Source organism: Jaculus jaculus, chromosome 2, assembly GCF_020740685.1.
Source record: "Jaculus jaculus isolate mJacJac1 chromosome 2, mJacJac1.mat.Y.cur, whole genome shotgun sequence".
In the NCBI taxonomy this organism is placed as follows: Eukaryota; Metazoa; Chordata; class Mammalia; order Rodentia; family Dipodidae; genus Jaculus; species Jaculus jaculus.
The window spans coordinates 161,193,562-161,215,283 of NC_059103.1; the positions used below are offsets into that span (position 1 = coordinate 161,193,562).

At 38.2% G+C, this 21,722-nt stretch overlaps 1 protein-coding gene across 1 annotated transcript in view; it reads left to right on the forward strand.

Moving 5' to 3' along the window:
- Positions 1-21,722, forward strand: part of Necab1 (N-terminal EF-hand calcium binding protein 1) — a 165,603-nt gene that overhangs the window by 115,907 nt on the left and 27,974 nt on the right. The window contains exons 6-7 of the mRNA XM_004656924.2: positions 12,577-12,713; positions 20,821-20,942. Coding sequence (XP_004656981.1) covers positions 12,577-12,713; positions 20,821-20,942 — 259 coding nt within the window. The remainder of the gene's footprint in view (positions 1-12,576; positions 12,714-20,820; positions 20,943-21,722) is intronic.

Sequence of the window (21,722 nt, forward strand, 5' to 3'; positions counted from 1 at the left end):
TGCTTCAGCCTCCAAAACACTTGGATTATAGGTGGGCACCATGATGACACAGCTAAAATCTGAAGGAAAAGAAGATTAAAACCAGGGGCTGGGAAGAAATTATGAAGAAACTCTGAACTATGAGGTACTATGTATAATGATACGGAGCAGAAACTCTCAGGAAGAAAACATATAGGGAACTAATCCTAAGGTTGAAAACCATAAAAGTGACTAATGAAGGCTGAAAGCTCCATATTCAGAGGATGTCAAGGCAAATTTGACAGATTTTACCTCATTGACAAGTTTTAACTTAATGAAAAGCAAATAATGAATAAAAAAAAAAAAAACCTTTTACTTAGCTTTGGCTTTGCAATTGAACTCTATATTTTAAACTTGACACTCCTAAAAGACAAGTCCATGAATCACAGTTTCAATGCAGTAGCAAATATGTAAATACAAAGGATATATTTAGAGAAATCAAGGTAGCAAATGTGTGATAGAAAATATTATGTGAGGGTTGGAGAGATTCCCTAGTGGTTAAGTTGCTTGTCTCAGCTAGCTACACATTGCTGGGATAAACTTCCAAAGCTAGTACAAATTGCAGGAAGAAGGCATTTATTGAACATCATAGACCAAGGGGAAGTTTCATAACTGCAAAAGAAGCTGGCCCTCTTTCACGGGTCCATGCAGAGAGGGAAAAACAACCACCACCAACACAAGTAAGCATACTGCAAGAACCCCACGCAGAACTCCTGTACTTTACATATATATCCTAGGTTGGACTTCAGAAGAATCTACCCACAGTGACACCTTCTCTAGCCAGGTAGCTGGAGATCTAAATTACAAGCTTTACTAAAACTTCTGAATCTATCAGGGGACATCTACTCAAACTGCCACATTCTGCTCCTGACCACTAATAGATTCATAACCATGTCACACTGTATATTGTATCTGGTCCATCTTCACAGGGCCCCATAATCTTTACCAACTTAAGATAGTCCCAAAGTCCCAAGTCTCTGAGATTTAAGACTCTTAACTGTGAGTTCTGTAAAATCAAAACAGGTTATATATTTTCCACATACAAAGACACAGAGTAAACATTTCCACTGCTATAAGGCATAACAGATACAGGACCAATGCAAATTCAATAGCCATCAAGCAAAAATAAAACATCTGCAGTTTAAGTCCAATATTATAACCAGTGACTGTCTGAAGAGTTTGTAATTCTGACCCTCCATCTGGGCTGAATAACCAGGGGAAACTTCTATCCAACCGCACTACATGGTAGCCCTTGCACAGTCATGGTATATCCAAACATCTTCAGGTCTTCACTGCAAACCATGGCCCATCTTCCAATGACTACCAGGTCATCATGTCCCACCTCATGTTGCATCTCAGCTGTGGCTCTTGGAACTGTATGCACTTCGTGACCCATTCCAGGCAATTTTCCTGCTTCTAAAACCAATACCAGGTGTGCAGGACACAGCCATATTATTAACTCAGGGACAAAATAAATCATGGCATTGAAGAGCAGATTTCTTCCTTTTAGATCTCCTTTCAAAAGAGTGCATTCCTACCATTCATTCTTTCTGGAGTGGAATCACCTGACACATCTCCTTCATTGTTTTAATGTAAAGCAGTTGGTCTATTTTCCTTACAATTGCTAATGTGTTTGACAATAGCAGCTTCAGTAACCTAAAACATGTCTCTGTGACAGTAAATTTAATTTGCTTGAGTTTTCCAGCTTTAAATCTTAAATTTCTCAGTCCCAAGTCTTTAGAGAAGTACATTAGCTCATTACTAATTTAACTTTGATCAAACTCTCTGGGCATGGGAAGAAGAACACAGTCAGCCCTTGTGCCAGTATATAAGTTCCAACAAAATTTTCTGCCACCTTTTCTCCCCATTAGAAAGTTCATAAGCCAAGTCCAACTTGATAATCCAAGCCTCCAGATACAATTCTCTCTACACTAGCATTTTCAAGCTCTCACAATAACAGTCCAAAACACTTGGATTATCACTTTGGAAGGTATCTTCCATTGAAAGTACCAAGTCCATGCCCATTCTTCCAAAACAAAAGTTTCAAAAGATCAAAATCCACATGGTCAGATTCATCATGTAGTAACACCCCAGTCTCTGTACCAGTTCTGTTGCAGTCAGCTATACATTGTTGAATAGACTTCCAAACCATGCACAAGGTATGGGAGGAAGGAAGTTATTAAAGCTTATATGTCAAGGGAATGTTCCATAATAGCTAAAGAAGCTAGCCCTCTTTCACAGGTCCATGCAGAGAAGGAAAAGCAACCACCACTAACACAAGCAAGCACATTCCAGGAACCTCAAGCAGAACTCCTCTGGCTATTTGCATACTGTAGGTTGGAATTCAGATCTGCTTTAGGTCTTGACCAAAGGATCTGCCCACAGAGATACCTCCTCCAGAAAGGTGGCTGGAGATATAAATTACAAGCTTTAATAAATTCCTGAATATATTGGGGGACATCCATTCAAACTGACACATCATCATCTCACTGTGCAAATTGTATTCAGTTCACCTTCAAAGGTCCCCTTTACCACCTTTAATATTGTCCAAAGTCAAAAGTCTCATCTGAAATTCAGAAATGTCTCATAACTATGAGCCCTGTAAGATCAAAACACAAATTACGTATTGCTAATACATAATAATAGCACAGAGTAAACATTTCTATTACAAAAGGGCCTACTAACAAGGAGAAACTGGACCAATGCAAAATAAATAACCAACAGGCAGACATCAAACAACTGAAGTTCAAGTACAACACCCATAACCAGTGACAAAACTATTTGGATTTTTCAATCCATCTGGGCTTAGAGCTGCCTTGGGAAAATTCATCTCAAGCCAGCATTGGTCTATGGCAGACATGTTCCACAATCCTCATTCACTCAAAACATGTTGGGGTATACACTGCAAACCATGGTTCTTCTTCATAGCTCCATACATTGGCCTCACTTAGCCTACACAGGGACTTCAACCTTGTTTCCCATTGCCACATCTCAGCAGAACCAATTCATCCTCATACAACAGCCTTACTGGGACTCCACACAGTGATTTAAACAACCTGCTTCACATGCAGCATCTCAGCAGCAACTTCTAGAACCATTTAACTCTTCATGACCCATTTCCCTCCATTTTTTTTCATGCTTTCAAAATCAGTACCAGGTATGCAGCATAGTCATATTTGAGAATCTGGGATGAAATAGGCTTGATTTTAAAAAGAAACTTTATTCCAATTGAATTCCTATAGAATTCTTCCTTCAAGCCTTCCTTCAAACCTTCTCCTTGTTTAAAAAAAAAAAAAAAAGTATTCCTATTAGCTTGAGCCCTCCCTGGCTTACTCTCAGTGCATTATTTCCATTGTTTCAATGCAAAAGAGTTGGCCTACCCTTAATGTTAATCATCTGCTTAACAATTGTAATATAAGCAACCTAAAAGCAGTCTCTATACCAATAATTTTAAACTCCTTAGAATCTTTCCAGTAATAAACTGTGTGGGTTTCATATCTTTGTGATTTACACCTTCTGCCAAGCATGCAAGTCCGTTAGTTTTAAATTCAACCTTGATCAAACTATCAGAGCATAAGTGGATGAATGCAGCCTACTTTTCCTCCAGTAGCTCAGTTTCAGCAAACTTTTCTCCTTTAAAAGCTCAGAAGCCAAGCCCTCACAGCCCACAATTATCTTCAAATTTAGAATGTTTACACTTTCACTAGAATAGCCCATAAAGCTCTGCTTGTAGCACTGCTTCTCCAGTCCAAAGTACCAAATCCTTTTTCCATTCATTCAACAAATGAGTCCCAAGACCAAAACCCACATGGTCAGATTCATTGCAGCAACAAACTCACTCTCAGTACCAATTTTCCTTTTGCAGTTATTTTCTTGTTTTGGGGACAAAATTAATGGAAGTTTGGGGGCTCCTTGCCAATATACCAATATGCCAGTGCACCAACAAATTTCTTGACACAGCAAAGCTGAGATGAGGGGGTTTTCATAGCAGGAACCTGGAAGTTCATAAAATGTGAAAAGCCAAAAAGAAGACTACATACCTGGTAAGCATCTACTTATAATCTTATTGTTGTAGGCTTTACCTTTAGATGCACATGAGACTGGGAGAGAGCTAATTGGTCTGGGCTCAAGGGTCTGGCTCAGAAAGAGATCAGCACACCTGAATAGGAGGTAAGATAGCTGATTGGATCAAATGCTGATTTCCAGTTCTGCTGGAGTGGGCATGCAGTGTTACATCATTTTGTTTCCCCATAATTTGCTACCTGACTAATTCCCATCCACAAACACCCAACCAGATACAGTTTATGGAATGAAAGGGTTTATTTCAAGCTTACAGAATCCAAGGGAAGCATGATCATGGTGGAAGATGCTGGCTCACTGCTGTAGATCCACACCACAAAGACACCACCAGCAGCCAGCAAGCACAAATAGCCAGAACTCTAACCAACTCTCCAACACACCTTAAGGCCAGACTTAAGATCTTCTCCCAGTGATACCTCCTCCAGCAGGCTGCTGAAGACTTAACTAGGAATCAACCTTAACCAAACACCCGTGAGTCCGAGGAGTACATCCATTAATACTCAAACCACCATAATGCCAAAAAGAAACCTGCATATTTTCTTAGCAACAATTCTGATATAGCCTATTGATGCAGGAAACAAACTCAGGTCTTATGAATTTAAGCTAATAACCTTCCTCACTTAGATTAATAGAATAAACATTTCTCAAAATTTATGACTTAGATACCACACACATACTTGGATGACACATATCATTTAATCTCTAAAGCAATCTAATATAACTATTTTCATTCACAGTTAGGAAATAAGGACTTTGAAAAGTAGAGCATTGTTTTTAAATTCACATGGCTATTAAGTGAGTAAAAGTGCATATCAGAACTCAAGTGTGACCATCATAAAGATTTGTAACTGCCACATTGTATGTGAGTAGATGTTGTGAAAGTGACTTATAATCTCGTCTGGTAGCTACTAATCAGATATGGGCTGACGCTGCAGGTGTTCCCATCCAATTCCACTTGTTTAAGGAACATTGCTTCTCAGCATCATGGAGTTACTCATTAGTCAATGAAGTCTAGGAAGTCAGAGAAAATAGAAGGTGCCAGGAAAAAGAAACCTATACAAAGTAAGTCCTTTAGTAGAAGCCTGCAATGAGCCCTTTGTAGAGGGTTCCAATACCAAACTTTGTCTTAGATCATGTAATTTATCTCCAAACTATTATCTCATTTCAAAATCTAGAATGTTTGAATAAAATTTTAATTCCCTGATTTCTTAAATGTATATGTTACACATACACATGCATGCATGCACATGGTGAGACAGACTCTCATTTAGTCCAGCCTGACTTTAAACATGCTATGTAGTTGAGGATAACCCTGAACTTCTGATCCTTCTGTCTCCACCTTCTTAGAGCTGGGACTATAGACATGGGCCACCACATCCAATTTATGTACTACTAGAGAGCAAATGCAATGCCTCCTGCATGCTAGACAAGCACTCTACAGACTGAGCTACACCTTTATTCCCAGTTTAATAATAGTTTATTCCAGAATTATAATCTTGTCTCATTCCTCATTAACCTCAGGGTATGTAATTTTCTTAATTGCTGGGAATCTATAGCCTGAAATTATTTTGTTCTCTTGTTTTGTCATCTAATATTTCCTAAGATGTGTCTGGAATTTACCTCAGTCCATTGTAAAGATACTCCATTAAGGAAGAATTCTTCATTTTTCAAGTCTTACCTTTGTTTTACAGTTCTTCAAGTTTAAAAAAGAAAGTGGTATTTTAAAAGAAAGCATATTAATACTTAAAAGAAATAAAAGTCACGTATGTCATCCAGTATTTTTTAAGTGATAGCTTGAGGAAGAGTAGAAAAATCTAAAGGATAACCTTATCCTTGCAGAGTGATTTGTTTCTGGTATGGAATCTGTTGCAGATATCTCAAATGAGTGCAGCGAGCCACAGGGACTTGGCTCAAAAGGAAGTTATAAGCAATATGCCTTGCCAAATATGATTATATCTGACCTCCTAATCCGGAAGACCCTCAGACTGCATGTCACTCACTTGATTAATTTTCAAACAGGGCAAATACAAACAAGGCAGTCTGACACTTTGATTTTTCTAATTATCTCAGATGACTTGTATAGGACTGAAAACTAAGTTATACAATCCTCTATTGTCCAGACTGGCAGAGTTCATTTATAGAAAAGTGATCTCACAATTGGGATGCACAAGCAGTCCCCTAAGAAACACCATTTTTATTTATTTATTTTTTATTTTATTTATTTATTTTTTTTTTTGGTTTTTTGAGGTAGGGTCTCACTCTGGTCCAGACTGACCTGGAATTACCTCTGTAGTCTCAGGGTGGCCTTGAACTCACGGCGATCCTCCTACCTCTGCCTCCCAAGTGCTGGGATTAAAGGCGTGCGCCACCACGCCTGGCTGAAACGCCATTTTTAAAGTAAACTTCAAATTCTCACAAACTTGATTGAATGGAAGCCCTGTTCCATCTCCACAAAAAGAAAACTGAAATGAAATGTTTGCTTTCTGACTTTCCAAAGGCAAATGCAAAAGTATTAATGGCTTTTGGTTAACAACTTCCACCTACAATTCATGTAATCGGGAATAATCAATGACTTGAAACAATGGGATCTGAGAAGTATAAAGTTAGCTTTCATTTGTGTATATATCTTTCTAATAGACACAAAGGACTACACTGTCTAAACAAGAGGAAGAATCTGAATTTTGAGTACAGTCTGCACATTCACTTCTCGGTGCTTTATTGGATCAGTAGAAGTGCTTGCCAGCCAGTGTCAAATGCTAGGCTGTGCTCAAATGAACATGTGCTGTATACCAACAGAACAATCTTCTAGAGATCTTAGAATGCAAAGACCCCTTTTTGTATCTTCCCAACCAATACATTTGTTGAGGATGAAAAGGTCCAGGCTTTGACATTTTCCAGCTTGTTATCTATTTAATTTTCCATCTGCTTCTTTTGCCACTGCCTTCCAAAGGAACATCTGCTGCCTATGTGGGAGAAGGGAAGGAAGCTGGATCTGTGCCAGCTGGGTCTGCAGTCCCAGAGCTCAAGATCCAGAGGAAGGGAAGGGAAGAAGACTAGCAAATGGCCCAGAAAATGAAATGAGGACAAACAGTCTGCTAAGAGCAAAGCTGTGTTTCCCTTTATAGCAGACCACATGGCCAGGCAAGCAGGCAGCAGGATCTACAAACAGCAAGAGTTAAATGCAGCACTAGATGGAGACTATGAGGAGCAAGAGTACCCAGGGCTCAGACATTACCTCCAGTACCTGAATCTCTATGCAGTGCGTCTTTCCATACATACCTTTGAACACTTACAGGACAGCTGCTGTGAGCCAGGCACTGGTATGGTCATTAAAGGAGACAGAGACAAAGAAGACACAGTTTTACTCCTTAAAGTCCCAGTATAATATGTAAGACAGAAAGCTAAACAAGAGATCACATTATAAAATGACAAATCCTATGCCTTAGGTATAGTAAAGATGTTATAGGAACATAGATAAGAGGAAACAATTTCACAGTACTGTGAAATACATGGTGGTTCTAAGGAATGTGAGGCAATGAAAGACCATTCTGTGAGCTGAGCCTGGGAGCATAGTAGAAATGGCAGAAAGCAACTGTTTACTTCACTTAACCAATGATTTCCAGCTATATTTGTTTCACTGCAAATGTCATGATTTTATATTTCCCCATTGCTGAATGAAATCCTACTGCATACATGGACCACATTTTTATCCATGCATCTCTTGATGGACATCTAGGCTGGTTAAACATTTTAGCTATTGTGAATAGAGCAGCAATGAACATGGATATGCAAGTATCTTTAGTGGAGTATATAGAGTCTTTTTGTATATACAGGAATTATATAGCCAGGTCACATGGAAGTTCTGTTTTAAAACAAATGAAATATCTTCTCTGTTATATGCATAACATAGATTTAAATCTGTACAAATAGGTGTGTGCATATTTGTCATTAAACTACAGAAGAGAACATAAGATGCAAGAAGAAATATTAAAGAGAAAGAATAGTAAAAAGAGAGGGTAACTGAATGCATGTGATATGAGAAGGCTACTGTACACTAAAAAAGGAACCAGTAAAAGGGAGACAAGGAGACAGAAGGAGACATCATGGGGCAATTAAGAACAAAGTATGAATAAAAATTCCATAATGAAACCCATTACTGTAGAAGGTAGCTTAAAGAATTTTCTGGTTTTTCTCTCCTTCTCCTAAGGGGTAGCATATAAAACAGCAAATTTTTGTAATTCATTTAAAATCTTAATCCTCCAAAGACTCATTCCACCTACTATCTCATTGTCAAGGCATCAACATTTATGTCAAATATATTATCCCAATTTGGTTTAATCAATTCATAATGTTATCACAAGCTCTCAGCAGAGTGAAGTGGAAGAGTGAGCCTTATAAGCATTCCTGCATTGAGATGATGTGGCAACAATGGAGCAACAATGTCATCTGATCTTAACTTCTGCTTCATTCAAGACTTAAAGAATAGCACAAGACCAAAACAATAAACTCTTAGGGTGGGAGCTTACCTGGAAAACAATTAGGTATTGAATTCATATTTTGCATTGGGCATTGCAATAGACATAGAAATATCAGACAAGAACTATATGCCTAAAAAGCCAAAAATTATAGCTAAAGATGGATTAGTAGTTAAGGCAAAAAGCCAAAAATTGTGGCTAGAGAGATGGCTTAGTAGTTAAGGTACTTGCCAGTAAAGCCTAATGACCTGGGTTTGAATCCCTAGTACCCTTGTAAAACCTGATGCACAAAGTGGCACATTCATCTAGAGTTTGCCTGCAGTGGAGCAAGGTCCTGGAGCACCCTTTCTCTATCTTTCTCTCTCTCTCGGCTTGAAAATAAATTTTAAAAAACCAAAATCAAAAGGATAGAATGTTTAAAATTGGCAACTTAAATTCTAAGTTCTCTAGTTCTGAAATGGCAATAACAAATATTTAATATTTAAATGAGACTAAAATAAGGGCAGTATTATGCTTCATGCTCAGAGAGTATATATTTCCTTAACTTTCTAGTGTTGTCTATAAACAGCTTTAACACTTTTTATCATGTTCTTTGGATTAGTCATAATGTAGACTGTGATGTAAATGTACTTGGCACAATATCTGACTTGCAATGATGTTTTGTATTCATGCTAATAAATTTCATTTTAAAAATATGTGTTGGAAAAATGGAAATAGCTGTAAGGGAAGACTCAAACACAGTCATTCTATCAACACATTTACTTTGCATCTCAAAGGAAAACTTCATGATTTACAAAAACATATTTGAAAAATAATTCAGTGAAGCCAAAAGAAAATATGATGTATTTTATATATTTTACATTTATATTTATATCTTATCTGCAGTCCTTATTATTATTATAAGCATGTAATATTTTCTTAAATAAAGTAAAATAAAAATTTAAATTTTTTATGATTTTATTTGCACATATTTATTATATATAATATGTTTAATTATGAAAGTTTTGTACATGTAATACAAGGCATTTTGATGATATTCACCCCATATGAACTCACTTGTCCACCTCCCTTTCCACTGATTCCCTTCTTCTAAACTAGCTCCACTTCTATTTTCACGTCTTTTTGTTAATGATCCAGTGAGGTTCACTGGAATTGCTTACAGGAGCATGGGTGAAGACTTACCACTGAAGAAAATCCTTCTCCCACTCATATCAACTATTAACTGCCTATAGGTCCTTAGAGAGCAGTGGAGCCACATAAGCCCCTTTGCCCCACCCATGATGGCATATTAATGTGTCCAGTCTTGTGCAAGGAATCACAGCTTCTGTGTTCAGGAGAGCAAGAGCCATGCCATGCCAGGAGGTCAGCATTCCACACGACTCCCTAACACTTTCTCTGGCTCTTACATGCTTTGCAGCCCTTCTTCCACAATGTTCCTTGACCCTTGGAGGGAGTTATACACATGTCCTATTTATGGATGACCACTCAACATGCATTTATTCTCATCACTTTGACCAGTATGAGTCCTGAAGTTACTGTTGCCCAGGGCAAAAAGAAGCTTCTCTGACTAAATCTAACAGCAGCATTGATCTGCAGGCATAAATATGGTTATTTTTAAAAGTTTGACAGATATATCATATCCACTTAGCAAAACAACAGCAGTAGCTTTAATAGGGCCTATGACTCTCCTCCAAGTCACAGGCTTTTGAGAAGGTTTACAATACCAGATGTGAAATCCTTCCTGTAGGATGGGCCTCAAAACCAATCAGAAAAGGGTTGATTAACACCTTAACAGACTTTCTACTATTACACATCTTGCCTGTAGTGTTTCATGCAGGCTCCACAGTTGAGTAATACTGTTAATGACCATTCTCCCCTAGCAGCCTGCATAGCACCTTCAGCAGTATGAGAGTACAATATTGTACTTTTTAAATAGGACTGTTAGATATGGTCAATAAGGATATTCCCTATGTTGGTCATTTATAATGAATAGGCTTTTTAAAAGGTTGATGATTGAAACCTTACACTAGATGTGGTTTTCAATGATGATCTATGGATAGAAAAAATGCACAGTAACTTATATCAGAAGATCACCAACAAGTATATTATAATTTATATTTAATAGAGTCACAGAACAGTTTTGAGTTGGAGTATATTCTAGAGTTAATTAGTCTGATATTTAAGTGAGAAAAATGATATCCAGAAAAATTAAATAACTAAATTTTGTTTTGTTTGGATTCACAATGCTCTAATTTTCCACTGAATACTATGACTTGCAGTAATATCTTGTCAGCATCATTCCTTTCAGTTTTATACCTTCAACCATGAAGAACATTTTACTCAGGAACAGAATCAACTAAATCTTTCCTTGGATGAACTAGAATATAGAATATACTCTTGTGTGGTAGCTTGAATTTATATCCCCCAACTGGCTCAAATGTTTTAGTAAAGCTTGTAACTTGGATTTCTAGTTTCTTGGGTGGGGGAGGTGTCACTGTTGGCTGATCCTTGGGTCCATACCTAAGGAGTTACTTCAGGTCAATTTCCAGCCTAAGGTATGCAGAGAATTTGAGCTCAGTCAGGGCTTCCTGGAGTGTGCTTGCTTGTAGTCCTGGTGGTGGTTTCTTTCTCTGTGTGGATTTGTGAAATGGCAACAGCTTCTTTAGCCATTATGGAACTTCCTTTGGATCTGTAAAGCTTCAAATAAATCCCTTCCTCCCATAAACTGTGTGTGGTTTGGAGGTTCATTGCAGCAGCTTGGAGCTGATGACTATACCTTCCCATCCAAATTAGGTATGTCTATATCACTATGACCCAAATTCTTTATAGAAACAACATCAGAAAAGAAAGACTTATTTTGGCACATAGATTCAAGGAAATTCATTCTATTATAGTGTTTAATAAGTTGCCATGAAGCTCAGCCCATCACAGCAAGAGCATGAGGCAATGTGATCACATCAGTGAATCAAGAAACAGAGTGGCCAGAACCAGAAGCAGAGTAAACCCTTTAAAGGTCCCCCTCAGAAACAAAGTTCTTTTGGCTTGGTCTTTTACCATATCTCTTAAAAGTTCCACATCCTCCCAAAATAACCATGACTGCAAAACAAGCATGCAAAACATGCCTGTGAGCATGTTTTAGATTCAAACCACAACAATGTTCAAGACACCAGAAAACCAGAGTCAACTGGATGGCCTTATGATCTGAAAGGGTGATTCAGGTGCTAATTGATTTTTGCCAACCTGTTTCCCCCCGACACATGGGTCCACCCTGAGACTTTATACAATGACAGTAGCATATAGAGCTCACCCACCTACCATAAGAAGCTCAGTAAGTGCAACTACTAACTCTGAAATGACCTTGATTCATGTCAGCTGGTAGCCAGCAGCATGAGGTTGAGAAGTACCAAAACTTCAGTTGTGAACAATCTATAGGAAAAGTGACTCAGAGAGGGACATAAGAAGATTTAGTAAACTGTTTAAATATTCTAAGCCTAACATTTTCTAAATTTTAAAATAACTGCACATAATTTCCTTTGGCTTCAGCATAATTCAAATCAAGCATAATAAATGCATCATGAGGGAATTAAGTCAATTGTTGGAACATGCCTGCATTTTGTGCTAGGAAAAATTCATGATGGCATGGTCATCATTAAAATGGAACACAGAACATACTCTGAGTTAGTCATACTCCAATGTGTTTTTTTTTTTTTCTAATTTCCCAATTTGTTTTTGCTTTTCTACCAATGTCTCTCCCATAATGATGCTAGAGTTTGTGCTTTTTCCTAAACTTGAAGCAGGTGCAATGAGTATATTGTAATCAATTCTAACTTGACCTTTGGTAGGTGGATAGAGCTCTCTTCAGACCCCCCAGGCCAACACATCTCTTCTCTTCTTTTTTCTATCACTTCCTGAGATTAGTTTGACATTAAAGAGTACTTGGGAATATATTTCTGGGTATTTGTTTTGACCATATTCCTAATTGCATTTATTTTGTGACCTTTAGGACTACCAAGAAGCCTCCAACTTGGAACAATTTGTCACTCGATTTTTACTGAAGGAAACATTAAATCAGTTGCAGTCTCTCCAGAATTCTCTTGAATGTGCCATGGAAACAACTGAGGAGCAAACCCGTCAAGAAAGGTAAGTAAAAGTTTTCATATAATATTTCTATATTTATGGAGAACCCATGCCGGGTCATCTTACTTGATTTTCAAAAGCTAAAAATGAGAATTAATAGATTGAAAAAGCATGCCAGTGACTAAAATTGGGTAATTGCCTTGTTATTTGCCTCTAAGAAGACAATCTCACCATTTGTCATAACTGTCCATCATTTATTCAACAAATTTAAGTTGACAACTTAGGATGTAGGGAAGAATTTAAGGAACATATTGATGATATTAATATACATTCAACATGATATTAATCCTTAAGGAAACTAAAGTCTCTACATAAACAAAACATGGATACTAAAATAATACTACAAGGTAGAAAAGGATATAGAGAAAGGGAAAAAAAGTTGCCAATGTGTTTCAGAAGAACAAAAGATTCCATATGAACAGAGTAAAAGTCAGTCTCATGGAGCTTCTCTAAGAGATTTGACCTTAGCTTGGTAATCAGTACAATTTTAAATGAATGTAAATGTTAGGAGCCTTATAGACCTAGTGATCCTAGTTATATAGAGGAAAATTCTGCATTTAATGAGTACAATTATCTAATAAATGGGGAAAGTAAATGATGGGAAAGATTTCAAGTCCAATACCATCAGTATATATCACTGCAAAGAAAAGTAATAGTATGGGCTGGGGAGATGGCTTAGCGGTTAAGTGCTTGCCTATGAAGCCTAAGGATCCCGGTTCGAGGCTCATTCCCCAGGTCCCACGTTAGCCAGATGCACAAGGGGGCACACGTGTCTGGAGTTCGTTTGCAGAGGCTGGAAGCCCTGGTGCGCCCATTCTCTCTCTCTCCCTCCATCTGTCTTTCTCTCTCTGTCTGTCGCTCTCAAATAAATAAATAAATAAATAAATTTAAAAAAAAAAGAAAAGTAATAGTATTATAAAACTATATACATTAAGGTCATAATGATAAAAAATACTTATTTTATTAAGGTGTAAGGTATACATCAATGTAATTCTAGCCAACTAATATTCTATTGTTTTCATTGTTAATGCCTTGCAAGATAGAACAGGGCAGAACTCTTGCTCATGTGACATATTTTGGGTGATACATCATATTAAGACTATAGATATTCCTTGTCTGACATTTGCATATTTTAGACCACAAAATAAGCTTTCTAAGTAAGCTAATAATAGCCTACTCTGTGGGACCAATTTTTCTGAACAAATTGGTGAATCATAATTACCAAGATAGCATTCAATAAGAATTGTGGAATTTTCAGCTGCATGTTTATAGTGTCAAAATGAATGAGTACCACTCAGCTCTACCAAGCTATAGTTTAGAATTCAATGTGCTTGTATAACTCATGAATTTAGGGTGCAGCTGATAGACACTGGACCCCAGGTCTTCAGTGGATGTGAGCATCATTCCTCAGTGGTCGAACTTGACTTTCCCTGTGTTGATTGATTCCCTGTAAATGATAAAGTATAACAATTAACTTTATGAAAGTAAGAAACCACCTCATTTTTTGAGGGGAAGAAAATTGAATGCCTTGATGCACAGTAGAGTTGCTTTAATGATCTTAATGGGAAAATGATACCCTTTTTGTTAGTTTTGTATAGATTTTCTAGATACAAAATGAATTGTCCCTTTTTAGGATCAGTTGTTTGCCACATGAGACTTAAAGACTCTCCTCTTCCTCATCACCTGTACGTTGGGGTTGTTTTCCCTCTGTAGTTACCATCTACAATCTTGTGCTATGCCTTTACCACCATATAGTAAATGTGAAATGAACTGCTTTGGTGTGTCAAGGTTGCCTTCAATCCTATGTTGCTGCCAGTAGCTGCATGGCAGCTATGTTTAATAATAAGGAGTACAATAATGCAGAATTTAAACAAAGAAGTCTATGCTCCTGAAGGATGGATGAACTTGTGACTTCTATATTGCTAGAGCAACAGCAGCTCAAAAAAATGATGATTGCAGGTCTGACACCAGAATGGAGAGTGATGTTGAATGGAAGTTGACTAAGCAACATAGAAATGTCCATGTTTTAGCTCAACTCTGAGATGCACTTTCCTGGAAGTTTCTAAATAAATTCATTGAAAAGGAAATACAACCAGTTGTGTTGGCACACACGTTTAATCCCAGCACTTTCACTTGAGAGGCAGAGGTAGGAGAATTGCCATGAATTTGAGGCCAGCCTAGGAATACAAAGTGAGTTCCAGTTCAGCCTGGACTACTGTGAGACCCTACCTCAAAAGAAGTAAAAGAAAATAGGGGAAAAAGTGAAGTATGATGGGTTTGTGCCTGTAATACTCAGTGTGAAGTCTCTCATGATCCAAATTGAAACATGTATTATCCCCAATCGAAAGGGCTATATCTCCTTTCCCATTGCCATACTATCCTACCTGTATCACCAAAGACCAAATGGAGGAGAACCCCAAAGCCAGCTCCAGTGAAGGAAAATTACAGAGAGGAAGACTGTCTTATGATGTCAATCAAGAAGCCATTGAAAAAGTCTGTTGGAGAGACAAGACTAGAACTGGACCCTTCACGTGAATTTGAGTGGCAAAATGGTATTCTCTTAGGGATCTGTGTCTATGGCCAACCCATCCTGGCCACCTCATATATGGCTGACTTTTCTAAACTTGTTTGTTCATTCTATAATATTTTGTTTAGGAAGCCTTCAGTGCTTCCCAAGTAGGATGTCATACTTCGCATTTACTCATCAAGTATTCTCATTGTACCCACATGCCCACTTTCTTATTATGCCTATTATTCATTCTCCCCATCAGACTTCATGTTTCTAAATGGCAGGTACTTTGCACTGTTCTCCTTTACTCAGTAAAACTTCATGTTAAACATCTTCAACTGAATGAAAGAATGAATGAAAGTGAAACTTAGAGAGAAGCAGGTCATGGTGGACAGTGGGGAGGCCAGGTGACCTGGTATCTAGTGTCAAGGAAGATTTTAAAAACAAAACAGGGGCTGGGGCTCAGTGGGTAGGAGTGCTTATTGCATAAATATGAGGACGTGAGCTTAATCCCCAGCACTCACATAAAAAGCCTGGCAAGGCCATATACCCTTAGATTCCCAGCACTGAGGGAGGCAGAGACAGGAGGACCTTTGGGGCTTACTGATCAGCCAATCTAACCAAAACACAGCAAGCTAAAGAGACTCTGCCTCAAAGAAATAAAGCAGAAGAATGGCAGAGGAGGACACCTGAAATTCTCCTCAGGCCTCAACATATGTGTGAATGGTCCAAATGCATTTGTACACAAACATGCACATACCACATGTATTACACACTAAAACATAAACAATTAAACAGATGTAGTAGAAATTTGAATTCTATCATAGACTATTATTGGTAATAATAAACAAAAAGAGCAATATAATTAAACAAATATTTAAGAAACACTAGTCTAATAATTATACGTAGTCCATATTTGAGAAAGATTTAATAAGGAGAGGATAAATTAGTGTATCAACTCACCAGCTATAAAAGAAGATTCCACAACATCTACCCAATCCAGAATTATTAACTGCAGGCTTCACTAAAATTCCCAGGGTTGTAATAATTTGCTTTTCCTTCAACATTACTTTGGGATTTAATATTTGTGAAACCAAGGGATAAAGATTCAATGGGATAGAGTAAATCTAGAGAAAACATTTATTTCATCTATCAGCCCCAGGCAGAATCACACAGCCTCGTTCATCCTGCAGTAATAAGTGAGGCATGCTGTGTTGGGCAAAATGTCTATGTCCATTCATGTGAAAATAGCAATTTCAGATAAAGGGAATATATACAGCTGGGATGCCACTGAGGTGAGATTCTCAGATGGTATTCTATGAAATCATTGTATCTGCTTTGGCAAATTGACTAAATGGAAGCCACTTTAATTTCATGTCTTTTGAATGAACCTAACAGTAAATGACAAGAATAGTCATTATGTGATATCAAAGCTTCTCTCTTGGGAACCTCTGTCCTCCTGTGTAAGCCTCTCTTCTTCACCAACTAGATTGCTGGGAACATAGTTTAATTATATGTGGATACCCTTTGTATAATGGAGTCTTCAAGTTTGATCCATTGTCCAAGGTTCTTACATATTCAGTGATACAAATGATTCCCTTTGGGTTTGGAAGTTATCTTTTGCTTTTTGATGGATGCTATAGAAGAAAAAGGAGGCTTTAATTTCACTCCCAAGGAATTATAAAACCTCAGACAGCTTATGGTCCATTATCTTGATCATAGAGAAGTACTACCCTTGAGGTTTATATGCTATAGGAAAATCCATAGGAGAATTAGGTATTGGAGAACAGATATATCTTATTTCTTTTGATCCCTGCCTCAGCATTTCAAACACTGGCATTAGAAGTGCCTGGGTAAATATGGAAGCATTCACCCACAGAAGCAGAAGAGAAGAAAGGCCAAAGAAATGGAGACTTGAAACCTAGGAGGAAGGTGAATGTGGTTGATACTGACATATAAAATGCTGTCATGGTCTGCTTTGCCCTGCTAGAATGAACTTCTAAACCAGACACAGTTATGGGAGGAAGGGAAATTATTTGATGCTTACGGATCCATGGGAAGTTCCACAGTGGCAGAAGAAGCTGCCTCCTTTCACAGGTCCACACAGAGAGAAAAACCATGACCAGTACCATAAGCAAGCACACTCCAGGAACCCCAGGAAGAGCTCAAGCATTCTGCATAGTTAGGCTGAAATTCAGATCCACCCCCAAACACACCTTAGGGCTGAACACTAAGATCCACCCACAATGACACCTCTTCTATCCAGACCACTGGAAATCCAAGAAGCTTTAATAATACTCCTGAACCTATCGTGGTACATCCATTCAAAGTACCACAAGCCCTGACAGGCAATATAGGAGCCAAGATATGAAGCAGTGTCAGAGAACCTCCAAACCATTCAAGAAATAATTGACTGAACCATGTGCTACTACTAATAAGGCAAAAGGAGCACTAGTATGTTGTTGAAATCTGCATGCAGTACTATGTAGAGCCTGTCCCATCCCACTCTTTGAAGAACCCGAAAGGTGTGCTGTCGGGAGGAAGTGAGCAGATGTAAACCTAACACAACTGGAGGTCAGAACTCAATGCTAAAAAAGGAAAACTCCTCATTGACTAGTAAATCTAAAAGTATCCCTTGCCTACTTCCAATCATTGACAAGCATGTTCAAAGCTTCCAGGAGAGGGAAGCTTCACTGAAGTTTCTGATTCCTCTAAGAGCAAAGGGGCAATGGTACTTTGGATAGTCCCAGCTGGTCCACTCCCCACTGGAGGCTGTTATGGGGAGCTCTGCACCATGTTTGCAGAGCTTCCAACCTGCCCTATGCACAGTGGAGGCAGGAAAGGGGTGCCCAAAGGAACAAAACAAACACAGAAGAAACAGAAATAAACCAGAGAACAAAAGAAGTGTGGTGGTTTGATCTAGGAGTCCCCCATAAACTTAGGTGTTCTGAATGCTAGGTTACCAGCTGATGGAGATTTGGGAATTAACACCTTCTGGAGGCAGTGTATTGTTGAGGGTGGGCTTATGAGTTTTCTAGCCAGTGTCCCCTTGCAATGTTTGGCACACTCTCCTGCTGCTATTGTCCACCTGATGTTGGTCATAGGGTAATGTCCACTCTATGCTCATGCCATCATTTTCCCCTGCCACCATGGAGCTTCCCCTTGAGTTTGTAAGTCAAAATAAACCTCTTTTACCCACAGCTGCTCTTGGTTGGGTGATTTCTACCAGCAATGCGAACCTGACTGCAACAAGAAGACTTTTGAAAGAAAAGTACAGATCTCTCCAGAAGGTTGAAAAGACATTTATGAATGAAGGGCAATGTTATTCTAATGGAAAGAATACTCAAAGCAGACAAAAGAGTTCTTGTCCTTCAAGAATATACTTATGAGGGCAAAAATGAAATTTTATGAGCAAGATTTCAGAATAAATTTATAATGAAATTTCAACAAAGCAATGAAAAATAGAAAAGATATGAAAAAACTAGAGAGCCAATATGAGGCCTCGTAGTTGTAAAGAAAGAACAAAAGAAATTAATTATTGAAAGAATAATTCAAGAAAAATTCTCAGAATAGGAACATGAATTTCCAGTTTAGTAGTTCACACTAAGAGCCCATTGAAATGAATTTCATTTCAAAGTCCAATATTAAGGAATACCAGTCTGACATTTCAGCACACTTAAAACAAAATGTGCCAAGAAATTCCTAGAAAGGAGAAACCAGCTTATTTGAAAGCATTAAGAAATGAAATTCTGGAGCTGGAGAGATGGCTTAGCCGTTAAGCGCTTGCCTGTGAAGCCTAAGTACCCTGGTTCGAGGCTCGGTTCACCAGGTCCCATGTTAGCCAGATGCACAAGGGGGCGCACGCGTCTGGAGTTCATTTGCAGAGGCTGGAAGCCCTGGCGCACCCATTCTCTCTCTCCCTCTATCTGTCTTTCTCTCCGTGTCTGTCGCTCTCAAATAAATAAAAATTAAAAAAAAAAAAAAAACAAACAAAAACGAAGGAGTTTGGCTGGAGACACGGCTTAGTGGCTAAGGCACTTGCTTGCAAAGCCCAAGGACCAATACATGTTTGACTTTCCAGATCCCATGTAAGCCAGATGCACAAAGGTGAGGCAAGGGCAAGGTTGCACATGCACACTAGGTGGTGCAGGAATCTGGAGTTCGACTGCAGTGGCTGAGGCCCTGGTGTGCCAATTCCCCCCCCCCTTTCTTTCTCTCTTTCTTTCTAAAATAAATAAAAAGTAAAACTAATAAATAAATAAAAAACAAAGGAATTAAGAGGAAAATAGTACCCAGTTAAGCAGGAAAAGTAATTGAACACAGGAGAAAAACTAAAGATTTTTCCCTAGCTGAAAAAATAAAAATAAAATAAAGGTTTTCCCATGAATAAATAAGTATTAGATTTGTTTGCCTGTAATAGAAAACAAAAATATAGAGCAAAGTGGTTCAAACACCTAGGGGTTTTCCCCCATTAAAGAAATCTTATAGGGTGGCATGTGCGTCTGGAGTTTGTTTGCAGTGGTTGGATGTCCTGGTGTGCCCATTCTCTCTTTCTCTCTCTCTCTCTCTCTCTCTCTCTTTCTCTTGCCCTCTCTCTGACTCTAATAAATAACTTAAAAAATAAAAATAATAAAAAAATTTAAAAAAATTTAAAAAACTACATGAGACACAAAAATAGGCAGCTTAATGTACATAGTGATCCTCATCTCATCAAGCTTTGAAAATACACATAGAAATCCCAGTACTCATGAGGCAGAGGTAGGAGGATTGCCATGAGTTCGAGGCCACCCTGAGACTACATAGTGAATTCCAGGTCAGCCTGAGATAGAGTGAGACCCTACCTTGAAAAACAAAAACAAAACAAAACAAACAACAACAACAAAAACACACACACACACACACACACACAGATAGAATTGTATAATCTGGAAGTTTATAATATAAAGCTAAAAAGAGGATTTGGGGTTCCACAAAGAGGACTGTATCACACAATCAACATATACTAATTAAACAATTAACTGTCCACAGAGAAGACACATTTCACAGGCTGGCCCAAACTGGCCTGGAATTCACTATGGAGTCTCAGGGTGGCCTCAAACTCACGGTGATCCTCCTACCTCTGCCTCCTGAGTGCTAGGATTAAAGGCGTGCGCCACCATGCCCGGTTTAGGATTTTTAAAATTAACATTTTACCCCGACCAAATTATTCACCCTTTAAAGACAAGACTACCTTTAGGCAGAAGGATACAATATAACTTTTCTTTTTCCAGTATTAAAATGGCCAAGGGTGTTGTTCAAAACATTATCTGATGTGCTTTAAGTAAGTGCAATTGTAATTGGAGTAAAAATTAAATAAATATAAATAGGTTCAATAAGTAGGTCATTGCAAAAAGAAAAAGAAAAAAAAAAAAGAAATCTTACAGGGGTAGCTTAAGGCTAGTATGATGTCTCTACAGATTTACCGCAGACTGTCCCATTTTAAGTATATGTGTTCCATTCTCAAGTTTGCCACATAGTTCAATATAGCCGAGATTATAGCTATACTGTTTGCATTCCAACCAAAGATGATATTAAAGTTCAATGTTGTCTCTTTGGTTCTAGGCAGGGCCCAGCCAAACCAGAAGTCCTGTCCATCCAATGGCCTGGAAAGCGATCAAGCCGACGAGTTCAGAGACACAACAGCTTTTCTCCCAACAGCCCTCAATTTAATGTCAGCAGTCCAGGTAATTAATGTATCTTATTATGTTTCATATGAATAATTTGACAAACAGTAGCTAAGACTGTAGTAGTAATGGAACACTGTTCTTCTACCAGGTAAGTGTGAAGCAGAAGAGAGGCAGAGGACTGAACATGGGGAGGTGATGCTTCCCACCAGTCCTGTCAATAGCCTAGCAGCTGTGTCTGGTCAGCTCATAAGGAGATGGGAGGTAGGAAAGGAGAAAAACTCTCCATTGCCTATTACACAAGACATACCTAGCACTTCCTGAAACAAAGAGCTTTTCTAGACCCCATGAATTATACCTAAATTCTCTTGGGAAAAATCTTAGAATTAGTTTTGGTAGGGATTCTTGAAGCTTGTGATACAATTAATATTATCCTCATTTCAAGATATTTTGAGAAATATATATTAAATGCAACAGATACCTCTGAAGACATCTTGAGTCAGCTGAAGTGAGGACACACAGGATACCTAAATGATCATTCATGGTCTTGGGCCAAACTCTTTCCATTACACGTTTGCATAATAACAACAACAACCACAACAATAAGAATAAAACTAGCAGAGAACTTATATAGTACCTGATACTAAATACACATGTATATTCTGTATGTTTATAAATACATTTTGCAAATGAGATATATACTGTGTGTGTGTGTGTATCACATGTATTCAGCAACAGGCTCCAGTCTGTATTCTGGTCTATTATGTGCTCATGTTACTCAATGAAAAAGGCAACACCAGCTATTTTACTCTTGTGTGGTTTTTTGTATGGTAGCTATAT